General features: G+C 46.4%; 1 protein-coding gene across 2 annotated transcripts; it reads left to right on the forward strand.

Annotated features, from left to right (window-relative positions):
* The first annotated feature begins 2,830 nt into the window (after positions 1-2,830).
* On the forward strand, positions 2,831-18,532 carry LOC106589583 (vacuolar fusion protein CCZ1 homolog). 2 transcript variants are annotated; one of them, XM_014179729.3, is made up of 17 exons: positions 2,831-2,957; positions 4,462-4,533; positions 4,612-4,708; positions 4,894-4,991; positions 5,107-5,200; positions 6,714-6,794; positions 6,924-6,971; positions 7,096-7,179; positions 8,494-8,669; positions 9,404-9,485; positions 12,607-12,668; positions 14,600-14,711; positions 15,194-15,227; positions 15,472-15,589; positions 17,630-17,788; positions 17,916-18,043; positions 18,149-18,532. In XM_014179729.3, exons 2-17 carry the CDS (start codon positions 4,520-4,522, stop codon positions 18,202-18,204), a joined length of 1,443 nt encoding a protein of 480 aa, XP_014035204.1. In that variant the 5' UTR covers positions 2,831-2,957; positions 4,462-4,519; the 3' UTR covers positions 18,205-18,532. The 2 variants fall into 2 exon arrangements, with proteins under 2 accessions (XP_014035204.1, XP_014035205.1); XM_014179730.3 differs by lacking the exon at positions 4,462-4,533 and having other exon boundaries at positions 2,839-2,957; positions 4,576-4,708.
* The last annotated feature ends 1,873 nt before the right edge of the window (positions 18,533-20,405 follow it).

The raw sequence follows: 20,405 nt of genomic DNA on the forward strand, positions 1-20,405 counted from the left end.
CAACCATAGTTTGCCAGTGCTGTGATAACTCGTGCAAAATAAAGAATTTGAAGAATTGATCAGCACTGTTTAAAGGAATGAGTCCCTTACTTTTTCAAACTAACTGCCAATATGCCATTCAAACAATTCAGTCAATCCATAACCATGTTCTGGCTCAAATCAGTTGATGATAGGACTTAGACAGTTGTAAATGGAACAAGTACTGATGTTGTATAATAGCACTCACAGCTTTTCAAGAAAACAAATGTAGATATTTATGGTCTGTTTACGTCAGGGGTTGGAACCCACATCATTTTCCAATTGTTTCATTCTGAACAGAACCCACATTTTTCAGTTTTGTTGCAGTGTTCCGACCGGGAAAATAAAGTTCTGAACCAGTTTGAATAAAATAAAAAAAGTTACATTTAATATTGTTCCTTTTTCAACCTGTGAAATCAACTTTTTTTAAACATTTAGCTCAGACTTCACCAATCAGTGCAGATCGAGCAGGCAAGCTAGTGGTTTACATGCGTGATGGACAGAAGAGTGTAGACAATGGCGCAAGACGCAACTGAAATTTTGTGGGTGGGGAGAGAGCAAGCGAGGCTTGAAGATAATTGAAAAGATTTGTCTCTTATGACATGCATTATATGAATTAGGTCCACATAATTATACCTAGGAGGAGAGGCTTCTATGAAGGAATTTTGATTGTCCTTTGAGTTACCTAGCTAACAAGCTTGTGTGTGCAGAGCAGCACCAGAATTAAAAACATCTTACCTTTTTGTAGTTAATAAATCCAACGTGAAATGTGATATCCAGGCCTATAGTTTCTTTAACTAGCATTGAAAAAGTGTATCCTTTCTTTTCTAGCTAATTAAAAACATCTCCCTATCTTATGAATCAAGCTAGTAACGTCATGGGCAGGTAAAACACGTTCGAAGGTAAGACCCAGGTGCAGACAATGTCAAAGTAACAAGTTTATGAATTCAAACATGGGCAGTCAAATGTACAGGACGGCAGGCAGGCTCAGAGTCAGGGCAGGCAGAGGTCGGTAATCCAGAGTAGTGGGGCAAAGGTACAGGACGGCAGAGGTCGGTAATCCAGAGTAGTGGGGCAAAGGTACAGGACGGCAGAGGTCGGTAACCCAGAGTAGTGGGGCAAAGGTACAGGACGGCAGACAGGCAGAGGTCGGTAACCCAGAGTAGTGGGGCAAAGGTACAGGACGGCAGAGGTCGGTAACCCAGAGTAGTGGGGCAAAGGTACAGGACGGCAGACAGGCAGAGGTCGGTAACCCAGAGTAGTGGGGCAAAGGTACAGGACGGCAGAGGTCGGTAATCCAGAGTAGTGGGGCAAAGGTACAGGACGGCAGAGGTCGGTAATCCAGAGTAGTGGGGCAAAGGTACAGGACGGCAGAGGTCGGTAACCCAGAGTAGTGGGGCAAAGGTACAGGACGGCAGAGGTCGGTAATCCAGAGTAGTGGGGCAAAGGTACAGGATGGCAGAGGTCGGTAATCCAGAGTAGTGGGGTAAAGGTACAGGATGGCAGAGGTCGGTAATCCAGAGTAGTGGGGCAAAGGTACAGGATGGCAGAGGTCGGTAATCCAGAGTAGTGGGGCAAAGGTACAGGATGGCAGAGGTCGGTAATCCAGAGTAGTGGGGCAAAGGTACAGGACGGCAGAGGTCGGTAATCCAGAGTAGTGGGGCAAAGGTACAGGATGGCAGAGGTCGGTAATCCAGAGTAGTGGGGCAAAGGTACAGGATGGCAGAGGTCGGTAATCCAGAGTAGTGGGGTAAAGGTACGGCAGGGCAGGGCAGGGCAGGGCAGGGCAGGGCAGGGCAGGGCAGGGCAGGGCAGGGCAGGGCAGGGCAGGGCAGGGCAGGGCAGAACCAGGCAACCATGCACCAGTAGGTATGAATGAACAAAATGAACTGGCAACAGACAAACAGAGAACATAGGTATAAATACACAGATAATGGGGAAGATGGGCAACACCTGGAGAGGGTGGAGACAATCACAAAGACAGGTGAAACAGATCAGGGTGTGACACAGGTAGCCTAATCAATCACAAGCAAGGATTTTCATTTAGCAGGCAAACACTGAAATTCCTTTCTGAGTGACAGAGGGAGGGCTTTGTATAGGCGCTTTGTTGTGGGACTAGAAAAAAAAATGGCTGGAACGAAAAATATCATTATTAACCAGTTCCCATGCTTTTAAAATTACGGTTCTGTTCCAGAACAGTATGGACCACTTTCGTTCCAGGTTCTGTTTATGTTCCTTGAAAAATTGCATTATTTTCCGGTTTTTGGTTCTGTTCCCTGAACTTGTTTTTGGTTCTCTTCCCTGAACTGGTTCCAACCCCTGGATTACATATATTCTGGATGTTATTTATACAGAAAATGTGTATAAAACCCGTATAAATTGTATTTATAATTACATGACAATATTCAGGCTGCAAAGGCTTCCTGATGTTGCGCCCCACGTTCAGTTGCAGCGTTCTGTTGTATACCCCTCGCTGAACAAGGGGTGCAACATCAGGAATTAGAATTCCTAGGCATGAGTCACTCCAGCATGGTGTTGGTAAATGAAGCCTTTATGTTTTAAGTACCGGGGACGCGAAGGTATTACCAACTGTGCACATCAAGCCCAGATGATAGTGGAGATCCATAAAGCCCACCAGTGGCTGCCCAGGCTTTATTAAACAAAGACCAATCCATGTTCGCCTTCAACATTGTATTGGTATATAGGCCTGATTTATGCACAGTCTGGAAAGGCACGGACATCACAGGAACATTTAGTGTGGTACCATAGTTTTTGTACAAGACACCCCACCGAGCAGTTTTTACTGTAACACATGAGATTCTGTCAAAGCAGGAAGTGTGCGCGGATTTTGTCATTGATCGCGGCTTTTCTACTGTATCTGTTATTAATGTTCGCAACAAACGAGATGATCTGTATGTGCTGACTTTATACAGTAAAAGGTAAGTCGCGTCGTTGTGTTTATTTCAAATTAATTTGTGATTCGGAAATAGTTTTCCCAGATCGATGCGAACACAACGTTAGCGGATTGTTGACACTGCTGCAGTGCAACCATACAAATTAACCACCTAACGTCGGATAATTGCTAGCTTGCTATATCTAACAAATTAGCTTTTTAACAGTATAAACTTAGTTAGTTTGTTTGTTTTGTATCACATTGGTCTTTTCAGATGGCAAAACAAATCCCCGTTGTCCCTACCTGGCTACCAAGGCCGGTGTGCTAGCTTGTTAGCTAGCTGTGTTGTGGACTTGTTTGAGCGAGTTGGTTAACGTAGCTAGCATGCTAACTTGCCTAAGCACTGGGCCTGATTAAAATAATAGATTGTAGCAATGCCACCTAGCAAGCCACGTAAAGGGAATCAATTAGCCATGCGCCTGAGGTGTGGAAGTTAGGATACGTTTATATTATACAGCTAACTAGTGTTGCTGGTGTCAGGTGTCAGTGGAAGCTAATAATGCTCTGTTCAAATCAGGAAATGCATGCTTATCTTTCAGCCTGATTTGAGATATTGAGCTTTTGATGCAATTTACAGCCTAAAGTAAACAGACCAAATTCCATGACTCACTGATTTTGTTAATCTGAAATGATCAAATCAAACTTTATTTGTCCCGAATACAACAGGTGGAGTAGACCTTACCGTGAAATAAATGCTTACTTACAAGCCCTTAACCTACAGTGCAGTTCAAGTAGAGTTAATAAAATATTTACCAAATAAACTAAAGTAAAAAATTATTAAAAGTAACACAATAAAATAACAGTAACGAGGCTATGAACAGGGGGTAAGGATACCGAGTCAATGTTCGGGGGTACAGGTTAGTAGAGATAATTTGTACATGTAGGTAGGAGTGAAGTGACTATGCATAGATAATAAACAGCGAGTAGCAGCCGTGTAAAAACAAATGGAGGGGGTGGCCATTTGATTAATTGTTTCGGCAGTCTTATGGCTTGGGGGTAGAAGCTGTTAAGGAGCTTTTTGATCCTAGATTTGGCGCTCCGGTACCGCTTGCCGTGTGGTAGCAGAGAGAACAGTCTATGACTTGGGTGACTGGAGTCTTTTACAATTTTGTAGGGCTTTCCTCTGACTCCACCTAGTACATAGGCCCTGGATGGCAGGAAGCCTGGCCCCAGTGATGTACTTGGCCGTACTCACTACCCTCTGTAGCACCTTACGGTCAGATGCCGAGCAGTTGCCATACCAGGCGGTGATACAACTGGTCAGAATGCTCTCGGTGGTGCAGCTGTTGAACTTCTTGAGGATCTGGGGACCCATGCCAAATCTTTTCATTCTTCTGAGGGGGAAAAGGTGTTGTCGTGCCTGCTTCACGACTGTCTTGGTGTGTTTAGACCATGATAGTTTGTTGGTGTTGTGGACACCAAGGAACTTGAAACTCTCAAATGTATGTGTAGCGTTTTTAAAGCTGAGCTGATATTCTTTTTGTCTGCAGCCACAAAGCATGCTAAATTCACTCTGGAACAGAGGACATCCAGACACAAACTACACTAATGCTGATGATCAGGTAATACCCGGGTCTCATTGTGACGCATCTTTGTCTGTTCAGTCACAGATAGTTGATCAGCATCTTCCTCTGTTGCAGTCCGAGAATGGCTTCGGGAACGCAAGAGAAACAGTACACCCCATCTCTTCTCAGCTTTTTCCTCTATAATCCTTCATTTGGGTCACGGGAGGGAGAGGTGAGCTCCATTTGGTTGTTTTTACGTCCCGTGTGTTTCACATGTTCTCACTATGAACTTTAATGACACTGTTCATCAGCTCAATGTTTACTGCTGTAAATGATCCAATGTGAATATCTGTCAACTTTGTGGTCTCCATTCAAATACTGTGCCTCATGGAAACTGCCTCCTTGTGTGCATTGTAGGAGGAGAAGAAGATTTTATTCTACCATCCTAGTGAGGTCGAGAAGAATGAGAAGATCCGTAATGTCGGTCTTTGTGAGGCCATTGTACAGTTTACCAGGTACACAGGAACTACTAACTAATCAATTATCTTGAAGTAAAACTTCTCAAATCTGTTAGTTATGTCTATTGGATTCATATCCCCTATCCCAACCACCATCTTTGCTGTGTTCCAGAACCTTCTGTCCAACAAAGCCTGCTAAATCCCTACACACACAAAAGAACAGGCAGTTCTTCTTTGAAGCAGAGGACAGTTTCTGGATCGTCATGGTACGTTGGTTTTCCAACTTATTTACACTTACTATATACAGTTCCTTCAGAAAGTATTCATACCCCTTGACTTATTTCACGTTTCGTTAGATTTTTTTTCTCACCAAGCCCCCATAATGACAAAGTGAAAACATATTTTTAGTAATTTTGTCAAAAGTATTGAAAATGAAATACAGAAATATCTCATTTATGTAAGTATCCACATCCCTGAGTAAATACATGTTACAATCACCTTTGGCAGTGATTACAGCTGTTAGTCTTTCTGGGTAAGTCTCTCTAAGAGCGTTGCACACAAGGATTGTACAATATTTGGCCATTATTCTTTTTAAAACTCTTCAAGCTCTGTCAAGTTGGTTGATCATTGCTAGACAACCATTTCGAAGTCTTGTCATAGATTTTCAAGTTGATTTCAGTCAACTTGTAACTAGGCCACTCAGGAACAGTCAATATCGTCTTAGTAAGCAACTCCAGTGCATATTTGGCCTTGTGTTTTAGGTTATTGTCCTGCAGAAAGGTGAAGTGTTCTCCCAGTGTCTGATTTGCCCCCAAACAATACACTTTGTAACCAGGACATAAAAGTAATTTCTTTGCCACATTTTCTACAATTTTACTTTAGTGCCTAATTGCAAACAGGATGCATGTTTTGGATTTTTTAAAATTCTGTACAGGCTTCCTTCTTTTCACTCTGTCATTTAGGTTAGTATTGTGGAGTAACTACAATGTTGTTGATCCATCCTCAGTTTTCTCCTTTCACAGCCAACTCTGTAACTGTTTTAAAGTCACCATTGGCCTCATGGTGAAATCCCTGAGCGCTTTCCTTCTTCTCCGGCAACTGAGTTAGGAACGACGCCTGTATCTTTGTAGTGACCGGGTGTATTGATACACCATCCAAAGTGTAATTAACAGCTTCACCATGCTCAAAGGAATATTCAATGTCTGCTTTATTTAAGTTTTTACCCCATCTACCATAGGTGCCCTTCTTTGCGAAGCATTGGAAAACCTCCTTAGTCTTTGTGGTTGAATCTCTGTTTGAAATTCACTGCTCAACTGAGGGACCTTACAGATAGTTGTATGTGTGGGGTACAGAGAATAGTCATAAAAAAAACATGTTAACCACTATTATTGCACACAGTCAGTCCATACAACTTATTATGTGACTTGTTAAGTAAGCACATTGTTACTCCTGAACTTATTAAGGCTTGCCATAACAAAGGGGTTGAATATTTATTGACAAGACATTTCATTTGTAATTAATTTGTAAACATTTCTTAGAACATAATTCCACTTTAACATAATGAGGTACTGTGTGTAACTCAGTGACACAAAATCTCAATTGAATAAATTCAGGCTGTAACACAACAACATGTGGAAGAAGGGGTGTGAATACTTTCTGAATGCGCTGTATAGAGCGGTTGCACTCTCAACATACTCATTTCTTTTTGACAAGTTATTAGGTCTGCTAGGATTCTTTTGAATAGATAATTCCTCTACCTGTCCCTGTTTGCTTTTCCAGGTGGTGCGGAACCCGATGGTAGAAAAACCTAATAAAGATGGGAGACCTCCCACGATAGAATATCAGGAAGAGGAAATACTTGTACGTCTTATTTTGTTGCATCTTTTATTTGTGTATGTTTCATGTTTGTATGGTCCATTTGAGGGAATTCAACTCTTTTGTGCAGATCATTTATAACTTTCTCAGTTGTTTATTCTCTTATTTGTGTAGGACACCGTTTATGGTGCAGTATTACGGGAATGCTACAGTATGTACAAGGTGAGCATGCGGTTGGGACTCGGGAGTAAACCTCAAGTCATACCAGCTCACGTTCTCTAGTAAAGACTGTGTGAGACTCTGGATGTGGTTTGCTGATGGATCTTTTCGTTGCTCTGTTCTCCAGCTCTTCAACGGCACATTTGGCAGAGCAATGGAAGCAGGCGGAGTGGAGCTGCTCATGCAGAAGCTTGACAAGTTCTTTTACAGGGTAAAACAGAACAAACACTAGGCTACATAGTACATACCTCAAGTCTCTGCAACTATATGCATGATGATGGGTGGTAATAGGTGACGAGGGGATTTGTCATGTCTTATTGGATGCAGAACATTTGTTTTACAATTGTGCTTTATATACTTTAAGTAATGTAGCTTGATTGGACAGTTCAACAGAAATCATCTATGCATATTGTCAGTCTTTTCTCAGCAATGTTTTCCTAGGGGCACTGCTATTTCAATACCAGATTTACTACTTGTGAAATTCATTACCATATCTGTGTAAATATATATTACACACATTCTCTTACTTCTTAGTAGTTCCTACCTCTTAGCTGTCCTTTTTTTTACAGTGAAAACATTCCCATCTGCTGTTGTGTGCTATCCACATTACTAATGATGTGATGCTGTTTCCAGGCCTGGCTGCCTGCTTGACAGCAGTAATACTACTGGTGCATCTAGCCGTCTAGAGTGCTGGACTCTATTGACTTTCTAGTGACTAAATGCAGGGTCAGATGTCAGTCATAAGTGACCTTCAAATATGGCTTCCCCCACTAATTATCACTACTCAGAAATATGGCTTCCCCCGCTAATTATCACTACTCAGAAATATGGCTTCCCCCACTAATTATCACTACTCAGAAATATGGCTTCCCCCACTAATTATCACTACTCAGAAATATGGCTCCCCCTGCTAATTATCACTACTCAGAAATATGGCTCCCCCGCTAATTATCACTATAATTATCAAATAACGCCTTTCTCAAGGAGAGCTGGTCAAAGCTTCCGCCATACTACAGGCCCAGCCCATTGGCCGCAATGACCTGTGTTCATTATTCATACCAAGCCAATCAGAGGAAACCCCCAGCTCTCCCTAACCCTATCAAGGTGTCCCGTTCCAGTATGTAACTCAGACACAGAGGAGGCCTGTGGTGTCTATCGTATCCCCGGTTGAAATGTTCTAGTAATTCCCGTGTCCTCTCGTGTCTTTGGGAACAGCAATGTAAGCACTACGCAGGTAAACTAATATCTCCAGCTTTGACCTAACTGAGATCCACCTTGGACAGAAATATTGTTGCCATTGAAGCTGGAAATAGGAGCATTGTGTTGTCCAGACGTACAGTGTGCAGACCCTTTTGTGTTTCTTAACGAGGTTTCTCAGCATTGGGCTCCTGATCACAATGGGATGTGTGTGTATAACGTTGCTTTCTAAGCTAACACCTCACCTTCCCCACGTATCCCTGATGTGTATTAACAAACGGAGACATGACTACATGTATAACCGTCCTCTATCCCTGGTCTCCTCCAGTACCTGCAGACGCTGCACCTGCAGTCCTGTGACCTGCTGGACGTGTTCGGGGGAATCGCCTTTTTCCCCCTGGACAAGATGACCTACCTGAAGATCCAGTCATTCGTCAACAGAGTGGAGGAGAGCCTCAGCCTGATCAAATACACAGCCTTCCTCTACAACGACCAGCTGATATGGTACGGCTGGGAGAAGCAGACCGTGTGGGGGTTGTCTGCTGTACTCTGGTTTAAAACACCTGCCCACATGTAGAAACCACATTTTGCCTACAATTTGCAAATGCTAACAGAAGTCGTTGGACAACATAAGCTCTGAATTGCATTCTTCCGTGATCTTGAGGCACAGGCTGCTTCACCATTCAACTGGCCAGGCTCTAGTGGGCTGTTTTTCAGGATGCCAGGGAGGAGAGGAGGGGGAGGTTTCCCCCCCCTCCTGTGTTGTGCGTGCCAGGGCCCTGATCTTATAAACAGCCTGCAGGCCCTTGGCACCTCCTTGCAGCCCTTTACCACTGTAAGGTGTGGGGGAGCCAGGCAGCGGTGGCAGGCATCACTCCAATGCTCCTCATCCCGTTAGGCTGGGCTAGGTATGGGGTTGTCTTGGGCATGGCTGGGAGACACAGAAGATGCCTTAAATACACACAATCTGATTACAGTAATTAATACATGTCTCTCTCACTTTTAACTGTTAGTCTGACCTGTTACTGTATGGAATCTGGGGATTACGTGATAACTGATTGATCGTAATGATTTGATTGATTGCTAATCAAATTATTTGAGCAGTTATGATAGCATTGGGCCCATGGTGAGCCATGGAGATGATGGGTTTAGTTCATCAATACTCCTGAACAGACTGTGAACAGGAAGTGTTTGATGCTAACAAAGGTGTGTCCCCTTTTTTTGTTGTCCCCATGCAGGAGTGGTCTGGAGCAGGATGACATGCGGATCCTGTACAAGTACCTGACGACGTCACTGTTCCCCAGACACTCTGAACCAGAGGTGAGAGAGAGGGAGGAGGAGGGATCACAGAGCGAGGGGGGGGAGAGAGGAGGGATCAGAGAGCGAGGGGGGGAGAGAGGAGGGATCAGAGAGCGAGGGGGGGAGAGAGGAGGGTTCAGAGAGCGAGGGGGGGAGAGAGGAGGGATCAGAGAGCGAGGGGGGGAGAGAGGAGGGATCAGAGAGCGAGGGGGGAGAGAGGAGGGATCAGAGAGCGAGGGGGGAGAGAGGAGGGATCAGAGAGCGAGGGGGGAGAGAGGAGGGATCAGAGAGCGAGGGGGGGGGAGAGAGGAGGGATCAGAGAGCGAGGGGGGGGGAGAGAGGAGGGATCAGAGAGCGAGGGGGGGGGGAGAGAGGAGGGATCAGAGAGCGAGGGGGGGGGGAGAGAGGAGGGATCAGAGAGCGAGGGGGGGGGGAGAGAGGAGGGATCAGAGAGCGAGGGGGGGGGGAGAGAGGAGGGATCAGAGAGCGAGGGGGGGGGAGAGAGGAGGGATCAGAGAGCGAGGGGGGGAGAGAGGAGGGATCAGAGAGCGAGGGGGGGAGAGAGGAGGGATCAGAGAGCGGGGGGGAGAGAGGAGGGATCAGAGAGCGGGGGGGAGAGAGGAGGGATCAGAGAGCGAGGGGGGGGGGGGAGAGGAGGGATCAGAGAGCGAGGGGGGGGGGGGGAGAGGAGGGATCAGAGAGCGGGGGGGAGAGAGGAGGGATCAGAGAGCGAGGGGGGGGGGAGAGGAGGGATCACAGAGCGAGGAGGGATCACAGAGCGAGGGGGGGGAGAGGAGGGATCACGGAGCGAGGGGGGGGGGGAGAGGAGGGATCACGGAGCGAGGGGGGGGGGAGAGGAGGGATCACGGAGCGAGGGGGGGGGAGAGGAGGGATCACGGAGCGAGGGGGGGGGAGAGGAGGGATCACGGAGCGAGGGGGGGGAGAGGAGGGATCACGGAGCGAGGGGGGGGAGAGGAGGGATCACGGAGCGAGGGGGGGGAGAGGAGGGATCACGGAGCGAGGGGGGGGAGAGGAGGGATCAGAGAGCGAGGGGGGGAGAGAGGAGGGATCAGAGAGCGAGGGGGGGAGAGAGGAGGGATCAGAGAGCGAGGGGGGGAGAGAGGAGGGATCAGAGAGCGAGGGGGGGAGAGAGGAGGGATCAGAGAGCGAGGGGGGGAGAGAGGAGGGATCAGAGAGCGAGGGGGGGAGAGAGGAGGGATCAGAGAGCGAGGGGGGGAGAGAGGAGGGATCAGAGAGCGAGGGGGGGAGAGAGGAGGGATCAGAGAGCGAGGGGGGGAGAGAGGAGGGATCAGAGAGCGAGGGGGGGAGAGAGGAGGGATCAGAGAGCGAGGGGGGGAGAGAGGAGGGATCAGAGAGCGAGGGGGGGAGAGAGGAGGGATCAGAGAGCGAGGGGGGGAGAGAGGAGGGATCAGAGAGCGAGGGGGGGAGAGAGGAGGGATCAGAGAGCGAGGGGGGGAGAGAGGAGGGATCAGAGAGCGAGGGGGGGAGAGAGGAGGGATCAGAGAGCGAGGGGGGGAGAGAGGAGGGATCAGAGAGCGAGGGGGGGAGAGAGGAGGGGGGGGAGAGAGGAGGGATCAGAGAGCGAGGGGGGGAGAGGAGGGATCAGAGAGCGAGGGGGGGAGAGAGGAGGGATCAGAGAGCGAGGGGGGGAGAGAGGAGGGATCAGAGAGCGAGGGGGGAGAGAGGAGGGATCAGAGAGCGAGGGGGGGAGAGAGGAGGGATCAGAGAGCGAGGGGGGAGAGAGGAGGGATCAGAGAGCGGGGGGGGAGAGAGGAGGGATCAGAGAGCGAGGGGGGGAGAGAGGAGGGATCAGAGAGCGAGGGGGGGAGAGAGGAGGGATCAGAGAGCGAGGGGGGGAGAGAGGAGGGATCAGAGAGCGAGGGGGGGAGAGAGGAGGGATCAGAGAGCGAGGGGGGGGAGAGAGGAGGGATCAGAGAGCGAGGGGGGGAGAGAGGAGGGATCAGAGAGCGAGGGGGGGAGAGAGGAGGGATCAGAGAGCGAGGGGGGGAGAGGAGGGATCAGAGAGCGAGGGGGGGAGAGAGGAGGGATCAGAGAGCGAGGGGGGGAGAGAGGAGGGATCAGAGAGCGAGGGGAGGGAGAGAGGAGGGATCAGAGAGCGAGGGGAGGGAGAGAGGAGGGATCAGAGAGCGGGGGGGGGAGAGAGGAGGGATCAGAGAGCGGGGGGGAGAGAGGAGGGATCAGAGAGCGAGGGGGGGGGGAGAGGAGGGATCAGAGAGCGAGGGGGGGGGGGGAGAGGAGGGATCACAGAGCGAGGAGGGGGAGGAGGGATCACGGAGCGAGTGGGGGGGAGAGGAGGGATCACGGAGCGAGGGGGGGAGAGGAGGATCAGAGAGCGAGGGGGGGAGAGGAGGGATCACGCAGCGAGGGGGGGAGAGAGGAGGGATCACAGAGAGAGGAGGGAGGGAGGGAGAGGAGCGAGGGAGGAGGGATCACGGAGCGAGCGAGGGGAGAGAGGAGGGATCACAGAGCGAGAGAGGAGGATTCACAGAGCGAGCGAGGAGGGATCACAGAGCGAGCGAGGAGGGATCACAGAGCGAGCGAGGAGGGATCACAGAGCGAGCGAGGAGGGATCACAGAGCGAGCGAGGGGAGAGAGGAGGGATCACAGAGCGAGCGAGGAGGATTCACGGAGCGAGAGAGGGGAGAGAGGAGGGATCACGGAGCGAGAGAGGGGAGAGAGGAGGGATCACGGAGCGAGAGAGGGGAGAGAGGAGGGATCACGGAGCGAGAGAGGGGAGAGAGGAGGGATCACGGAGCGAGAGAGGGGAGAGAGGAGGGATCAGAGGGGGAGCTAGAGCGTAAGCAACTGCCACTTCCCTGCCTCTGTTCTACTAAAACTCTGATCCTCTGCCTAAACCTTCCCTCAACGTTGCCAGAACTCTTCCAACACCTGCTCCACAATGGCATCATGCCACACGAAGAATGTATTGTTGTGTAACAAGCACATTTAAAGTTGACCACACATTGATACCCCACAAGCTCAGACAATGTTGATAATGACTTAAGTTATACTCAAGCAGGTTCTCTCTCTCTCTCATCCATCTCTCTTCTAACTCTCTCCCTCCCTGCCTCTCTTCCTCATCCTCCCTTTCTCTCTCCAGCTGGCTGGTAGGGACTCTCCCTTAAGGCCAGAGGTGGCAGGGAATCTGCTTCACTATGGGAGGTAAGTCCTTAAACGCCCTCCCTGGTCCCCTGCCTCCCTTCCTCCATGTCTCCTGGCTAGGCTGGGCCAGGCTCCCTCCCTGGGGCTCTGGTCCCCTGCCTCCCTTCCTCCATGTCTCCTGGCTAGGCTGGGCCAGGCTCCCTCCCTGGGGCTCTGGTCCCCTGCCTCCCTTCCTCCATGTCTCCTGGCTAGGCTGGGCCAGGCTCCCTCCCTGGGGCTCTGGTCCCCTGCCTCCCTTCCTCCATGTCTCCTGGCTAGGCTGGGCCAGGCTCCCTCCCTGGGGCTCTGGTCCCCTGCCACCCTTCCTCCATGTCTCCTGGCTAGGCTGGGCCAGGCTCCCTCCCTGGGGCTCTGGTCCCCTGCCTCCCTTCCTCCATGTCTCCTGGCTAGGCTGGGCCAGGCTCCCTCCCTGGGGCTCTGGTCCCCTGCCTCCCTTCCTCCATGTCTCCTGGCTAGGCTGGGCCAGGCTCCCTCACTGGGGCTCTGGTCCCCTGCCTCCCTTCCTCCATGTCTCCTGGCTAGGCTGGGCCAGGCTCCCTCACTGGGGCTCTGGTCCCCTGCTATCTCAGGGCAGAAGGACAGGGGCACTAGATCATCATGTCAGGGTGGAGCCTTCTAGCCATGCCACATCTGCTGCTAATCTGACTATAGCAGACTGATACATTTAACCTGAGGGGGTGGAGAGAAGAGGAGATGGATGGAATTCCGACTTTATCGTGTTCATCCATGATGGTTTTTATTGGATACATTGCTATTTCAACGAAGCGATGGAGGAATTCATATTGTTTTAGATTATCAAGTGAAATCAATAAAACTATCGACAGGGATGTCACAATAGATGTTTGATAGTTCTGGTATGATAGGAAAGCATTATTAGACTAACATTAGGTTGTAATTAAAGCGCGTTGGTGGTCCGGCATGTGCAATATCCAGTCTGATTTGTAATAACAACATGGAGGATTACTGATCTGTGTTCCAACGTGACGTGGTCTTACCCCACTGACAATAATGAGATTTGTATCTCTACCGTCCCACACACAGACACAAAGGAGGGGGGATTACACTTAACAGAGAGGAGGAGGGAGAGCCAAGCTAGTTAACGGCGTCTCTGTGTAGCCTAGTCCACCCTAGAGGCCTCTGTGCCTGAGGTGGACAAAGTAGGAGAGAGAGGAGGAGGAGGAGGATGAGATTATTAACAGAGGTGCTCTGTAGTCTCTGTATGAATACTCTAAAACACAATCCTTCCTGCATCCCTTCCAAACACTGATTTGTAAGCATTTCACGGTAAGGTCTACACCTGTTGTCTTCGGCGCATGTGACAAATAAAGTTTGATTTGATTCAACACAGCTGTAAAGAGGAATGGAGGGGTTCCACTACATGGCTTTCATCTATCCTGTCTGGTCAGATCAGCGATTACTTAATAGAAGGGAATAAATGGTCTCAGAGAATGGGTAGAATTAAGAGGTTTTTCTCTTAGGGCAAGTTGCTTAGCAGAAAGTAGTCAAACACACAGACAACCTTTTATTTAGATCTGAATACAAGCACAGATCAGACAGAATACGAGCACTTAATATGAATGCATTGGAATGGAGCCGTTGTTGTTGAAGTGATCCCTGAGAGTGTGCTGCTGCCAGGCCAGTGTGACTCCGATGGGGTGGGGAGAGAGACCCACCCAAAGGCAGGGGAAAACTGACAGTACAAATTATGGAAGGGATACACACTGTACGTCCACATATACATTTACAAACTGCTAGATAGACTTGGGGATTCATTTGTTTATTTAGATACATTTTGTGTGAGGTAAAACAGTTTTTGATTTGTATCGAACTAAATGTGTTTTGTAATTGTGAAACATCCTTGTCAATCACAGTAATCGTGATGAGCTGTGATGCATACGCCCTCTCATATCCTGTCTTCTTTCCACCCTCAGGTTTTTGACAGGACCTGCTAACCTCAAAGACCCAGAGGCCAAATTCCGCTTCCCTAGAATATTTGTCAACACAGAGGACAGTTATGAGGAGCTGCATCTGATAGTTTATAAGGTGAGGAGAGGGCATCATTCTAAATGGTACTCTATTCCCTATAAAGTGCACTACTTTTGACCAGGGTCCATAGGGATCTAGTCAAATGTAGTGCAAGGTTCTGGTCCAAAGTAGTGCACTACATAGGGAATAGGGCGTCATTTGGGACAGAACTGAGAAGCAGGGAACTGTGGTCTGGAGCCCTGCTGGGTTTTGTGGGAAGTCAGTAGAGGCTTTTTTCTTTTGTGTTTTTAAGAGAGAGACGGGTAGTACTCCCAACCCATTGTTTGTTTGGCAGAAAATGTGGTAATCTGTTATTATTTCATTACTGAAGAACAAAGAGAAGGTGATGTTGGGGGAATTGGCTTTGTTCGTTGGGATCTCAAATGGCTTCCTTAAATGATTTATAAATTCAATGTATTTGGTAATAAGTTCTAAATTATAGTATTATTTTCTCTAGACCCATTATATTCAAACTGCACATCGTCTGCTCTTTATTTCAGGCGATGAGTGCAGCGGTTTGTTTCATGATCAGTGGTGAGTATCCTCTCTTATCATTTGGTCAGTCCCCTCCCCCCAAACAGCTGGGCTGATGCTTATTACATAATTTCTCAGCATTCTGAGTCTGCCGTTCCAAATGTTCTGTGAATAATGCAATGGCAAATTCTAAGGCATTGCCATATTATGTGGACTGAAAGAAAAAACCTTATAAATTCTTAGAAGTTCCAAAGTCCATTCTACTAATTCTAACTACCGTATGGTCATATTCTCTCTCCCCCAGCATCTGTGGAGCTGACGAGGGAGTTCTGTGAGCAGCTGGATGGTCTAGTGGGACCTCAGCTCACCCTGCTGGCCTCCGACATATGTGAACAATACAATGTCAACCGCAGGATATCAGGGTCAGAACTTTTGCTTTAATCCTCTAGCCTCCAGTTCCTGGGCCTGTGTTGTTCCAACACGCCATGATAGAAATCACGGTCCAAAATATATCATGTGTTTTTAAAAGGTACGCGTTTATGCCACGGCATCCTCTTGACGATTGGACCAATGAACTCAATGACCTGGATAAACTGATGATGGTCCTGAGGTGTAGTACTGCTTAAAGGTAGATTCAGTGATGCACAGAGTACACAGCAATATCAGGCCGATTTTCCGCAACAACTAAGAGCGTTGAAGCACGAAGATAACCTTTTCCACTGTTTTTGTTCCAGAGCTAGCTAGTGTAGCAGCGTGACGCACACCCGTGACCCTGCGCACATACTCTGAATGTGTGAGAGAAAAGTCTTGCATCGCGCTCATCTCAATATCTGCAGTGCTCCTCATTGTAACGTCATAACATTGTGCTGGCTCTGATATTTTATTTTCATATTGACCTTTCCAGTATGGTTCAAGCAACTATTTGTAATGAGCAGGCTAGCGCAGTACAGTCCTACTTGGCTCTGCTCATCTCGGCTCAGTAGTGTGAAATTGGCATTAGACTCTCCTCTCATCCTTGTAATGATTGTCATTAGAGGTCAACCAATACCGATTATTGGAGGACCAAAAACAGCCGATACCGATTAATCGGACGATTTGATTTTTTATTATTTTTAGAGGTCGACAATTACAATAATACTGAACGAACAATGAACACTTTTAATTTAATATAATACATAAATAAAATCTATTTAGTCTCAAATAAATAATGAAACATGTTCAATTTTGTTTAAATAATGCAAAAACAGTGCAATATGTGCCATATGTGCCATGTAAAAAAGCTAACGTTTAAGTTCCTTGCTCAGAACATGAGAACATATGAAAGCTGGTGGTTCCTTTTAACATGAGTCTTCTATATTCCCAGTTAAGAAGTTTTAGGTTGTAGTTATAGGAATTATAGGACTGTTTCTCTCTATAACATTTGTATTTCATATACCTTTGACTATCGGATGTTCTAATAGGCACTTTAGTATTGCCAGCCTAATCTCAGGAGTTGAGAGGCTTGAAGTCATAAACAGCACTGTGCTTCAAGCATTACTAAGAGCTGCTGGCAAACGCAGGAAAGTGCTGTTTGAATGAATGCTTACGAGCCTGCTGCTGCCTACCACCGCTCAGTCAGACTGCTCTATCAAATCATAGACTTAATTATAATATAATAAATACACATGAATACGAGCCTTAGGTCATTAAAATGGTCAAATCCGGAAACTATCATTTCGAAAACAAAACGTTTATTCTTTCAGTGAAATACGGAACCGTTCCGTATTTTATCGAACATGTGGCAACCTTAAGTCTAAATATTGCTGTTACATTGCACAACCTTCAATGTTATGTCATAATTGTGTAAAAATCTGGCAAATTAATTACGGTCTTTGTTAGGAAGAAATGGTCTTCACACAGTTCGCAACGAGCCAGGCGGCCTAAACTGCTGCATAATACCCTGACTCTGCTTGCACAGAACGCAAGAGAAGTGACACAATTTCCCTAGTTAATATTGCCTGCTAACATGAATTTCTTAAACTAAATATGCAGGTTTAAAAAAATATACTTGTGTATTGATTTTAAGAAAGGCATTGATGTTTATGGTTAGGTACATTGGTGCAACGACAGTGCTTTTTTCGCGAATGTGCTTGTTAAATCACCCGTTTGGCAAAGTAGGCTGTGATTTGATGATAAATTAACAGGCACCGCATTGATTATTTGCAACGCTGGACAAGCCAGATAAACTAGTAATATCATCAACCATGTGTAGTTAACTAGTGATTATGTTAAGATTGATTGTTTTTTATAAGATAAGTTTAATGCTAGCTAGCAACTTACCTTGGCTCCTTGCTGCACTCGCGTAACAGGTAGTCAGCCTGCCATGCAGTCTCCTCGTGGAGTGCAATGTAATCGGGGTCCAAAAATGCCCTAATTAATCGGCCGACCTCTAATCGACATCCTCTCCCTCTGTGTTGTTACAGGCCGGACAAGGAGCCCCAGTTCAAGTTCATCTACTTCAACCACATGAACCTGGCAGAGAAGAGCACCATCCACATGAGGAAGACAGCCAGCGTCTCTCTGACTTCGGTCCACCCAGACCTCATGAAGATTCTGGGAGACATCAACTGTGACTTCGCCAGGTATGCCCAATGAAATACCACAAAAACCCTGTTAGGGTTAGCACTCTGAGGCCTAGTTTTGGCAACTCTGTATGTAAAGTATATTACAGTGTCCGTATGTTCATGTTATTTTTGTATGTTGCCTCAGGGTTGATGAAGATGAAGAGATCATTGTGAAGGCTATGACAGACTACTGGGTGGTCGGCAAGAAGTCGGACCAGAGAGAGCTCTACGTTATCTTGAACCAGAAGAATGCCAATTTGATTGAAGTTAATGGTAGGTCCAACATGGATGGATGGAACTTGTTTCTTTGAGCTCATCTCACATGTTTTCTTGGTTATGCTTGCTAATCCCAACCCTGTTTTTTTTTTCTACCAACAGAGGAAGTGAAGAGGCTCTGTGCGACACAGTTCAACAACATTTTCTTCTTGGACTGAAAGAAATAAAGAAAAGAAAAAACTGCACGAAGAAGAGGGAGAGACGGTGAGAGGGCAATGGACTGTTTCACCACACTAAAACTGTCAGCATTGCAGGGTGTTATGACAGCATCAGTGTAATGCAATAATTGCATAGATTAGGTAAGAGTTCGACCAAAACCATGGAAACGCCACACACCCGTCCCCCCATGGGGGATAGGTCCAGAATCTATTTAGTAACCACATTATAGGCCTGTTAGAACACATACAGTGCCTAGTGAAAGTTACACAGCACTTGCACAGTCTTCATATTTTTCTGCCTTAACATTAAATAAAAAAATGTATTACATTTTTGGGGGGTTTCCTACAGATCTACACAACCTACTCCACATTGTCTAAGTTAAGGAAAGTTATAGAACATTTTCCAAATGAATGAGAAGTTAGAGGAAAACCTAATCCTGAGATGGAGTTGTATTTTTCTGCGGACAGTTACACACATTTTAATGCCAAAGACACAACAGAATGGTGTTCTAAGAGGTGTTGAGTGTTCCTGAATGGTCCAGTCTCCCTCCTGACTTAAATCTGCTTTAAAAATCTGAGACAAGGTTTGAATATTGCTGTCCATCAATGATTCCCAACCAAATGTACTGAGCTTGAGCAATTTTGACAAAAACAATAGATGTACATTGCCCTAAGAGTTGTTCAAGGTTGGTAGTGTCTTATTCAAAATTATTATTCACAGCTGTAATGGCTGCCAAAGTTGCTTCCACCAAGTATTAACTCTGGGGTGTGAAGACATAAGCATTCAATACATCCACATTTAGTATTTCTTAGTCATTTGGAAAATGTTCTATCATTTTTATTTCACTTGTAAAATCTTGAGTAGGTTGCGTAGATCGATATGAAAAAATAATTTAATTTTTAGATTTAATTAAGGCAAAATGTGACGACTGCAAAGGGTGTGTAGACTTGCACTAGCGACTGCTGTAAATTATGATTGAATTGACAAATATCAACTTTTTTGTATCAGCTCTTCTGAATGGACGCCATTGACGGTGTCCTTGTGCTATCCCCTACGGGTGCGTGGCCATCAGTGCTCCATTGATCTCTTACCGTATGTATTGTAAACAATTAAATAAAGAAGCTTTTCACATCATGTAATTTCTTTAGATTTTTATTTAACCAATACAAAATGGTATTTTCATTCTTGTAATTAAATGTCAAATGATCAGAGTAATTTTACTGTACATGTACTTAATTTTTCTATTTCTTTGTATATAAAGTGCATTGTCTTCTTGTTTAAGTTCCTGTCAGCTGTTTGTCTTACAATTGACATCATTGGTCTACTGACTCTACTCGTTGTTGTTCTTTTTAAGGACACAACATGACATTTATCACTATATTAATTTAAAAACAGACATTCACAAACATGCTGTTTTCCTTTATGGGTTCTGTTCATTGTCTTGTATAATTTTCAAATGAGATGCTATGATTCATGTTGAAAGTAATGTGGTTTGTAAAATGCAGCCCCAACTTTAAATAAATTAAGAAATTCTAATTTTCCTCCATGTACCCTATTTCTTTCTTTTACTGAAAACGACAGTCTAAAGAGGTCTAGAACGAACTGAGATGTACTTTAGGATCAGCCTCTAAACCAGAATGAGAAAACGGCAAACCTTGATCCGCTGCTTTTGTACTTTCTAAATTGCCCCTGTAGGGACTGATAGTCACATTATAACAAGGCATTGTGGCTGGTTACCCAGAATTTCCCAGTGTCCCTCCACCAATGGCCTAGACTGCTCTGGAATTAAGTTTCCCCTAGGAACTGATCTAGGATCAGCTTCCCAAATCCTATTTAACCTTAACCATTGTTGAGGAAAATGCTAAATTGACTTAAGGTCAGCGTGTAGGGGCAACTTCACCCTTCTCCGTCTGGCCTCGATCTTGCCACAAGTAGGTCCCAAACTAATACAGGGTCAGATTTTTTTCATAGGCCCAGCGTCATCCGGGTTTGGCTGGGGTCGGCAGTCATTGTAAATAAGAATTTGTTCTTAACTGACTTGCCGAGTTAAATAAAAAAATCTGACCTTGGTGCAACAAAGGCCCTTAGCTCACATAAATGAAGTGCACAGTCTTTTTCACCTGGGAGATATGGTCTCTCTCATGGGTGCAGTGTTGCCAACTTAGCGACTTTGTCGCTATATTTAGCGAGTATTCAGACC

Source organism: Salmo salar, chromosome 28 (assembly GCF_965601325.2).
Source record: "Salmo salar chromosome 28, fSalSal1, whole genome shotgun sequence".
Lineage (NCBI taxonomy): Eukaryota > Metazoa > Chordata > Actinopteri > Salmoniformes > Salmonidae > Salmo > Salmo salar.

What these genes read in the sequence shown, in the direction of transcription:
- LOC106589583 (XM_014179729.3), top strand. An exon ending in TTGGGTCACGGGAGGGAGAG is followed by an intron (nt 4,709 to 4,893) that starts GTGAGCTCCATT and finishes TGTGCATTGTAG; the next exon opens with GAGGAGAAGAAGATTTTATT. An exon ending in CCAGACACTCTGAACCAGAG is followed by an intron (nt 9,486 to 12,606) that starts GTGAGAGAGAGG and finishes TTCTCTCTCCAG; the next exon opens with CTGGCTGGTAGGGACTCTCC.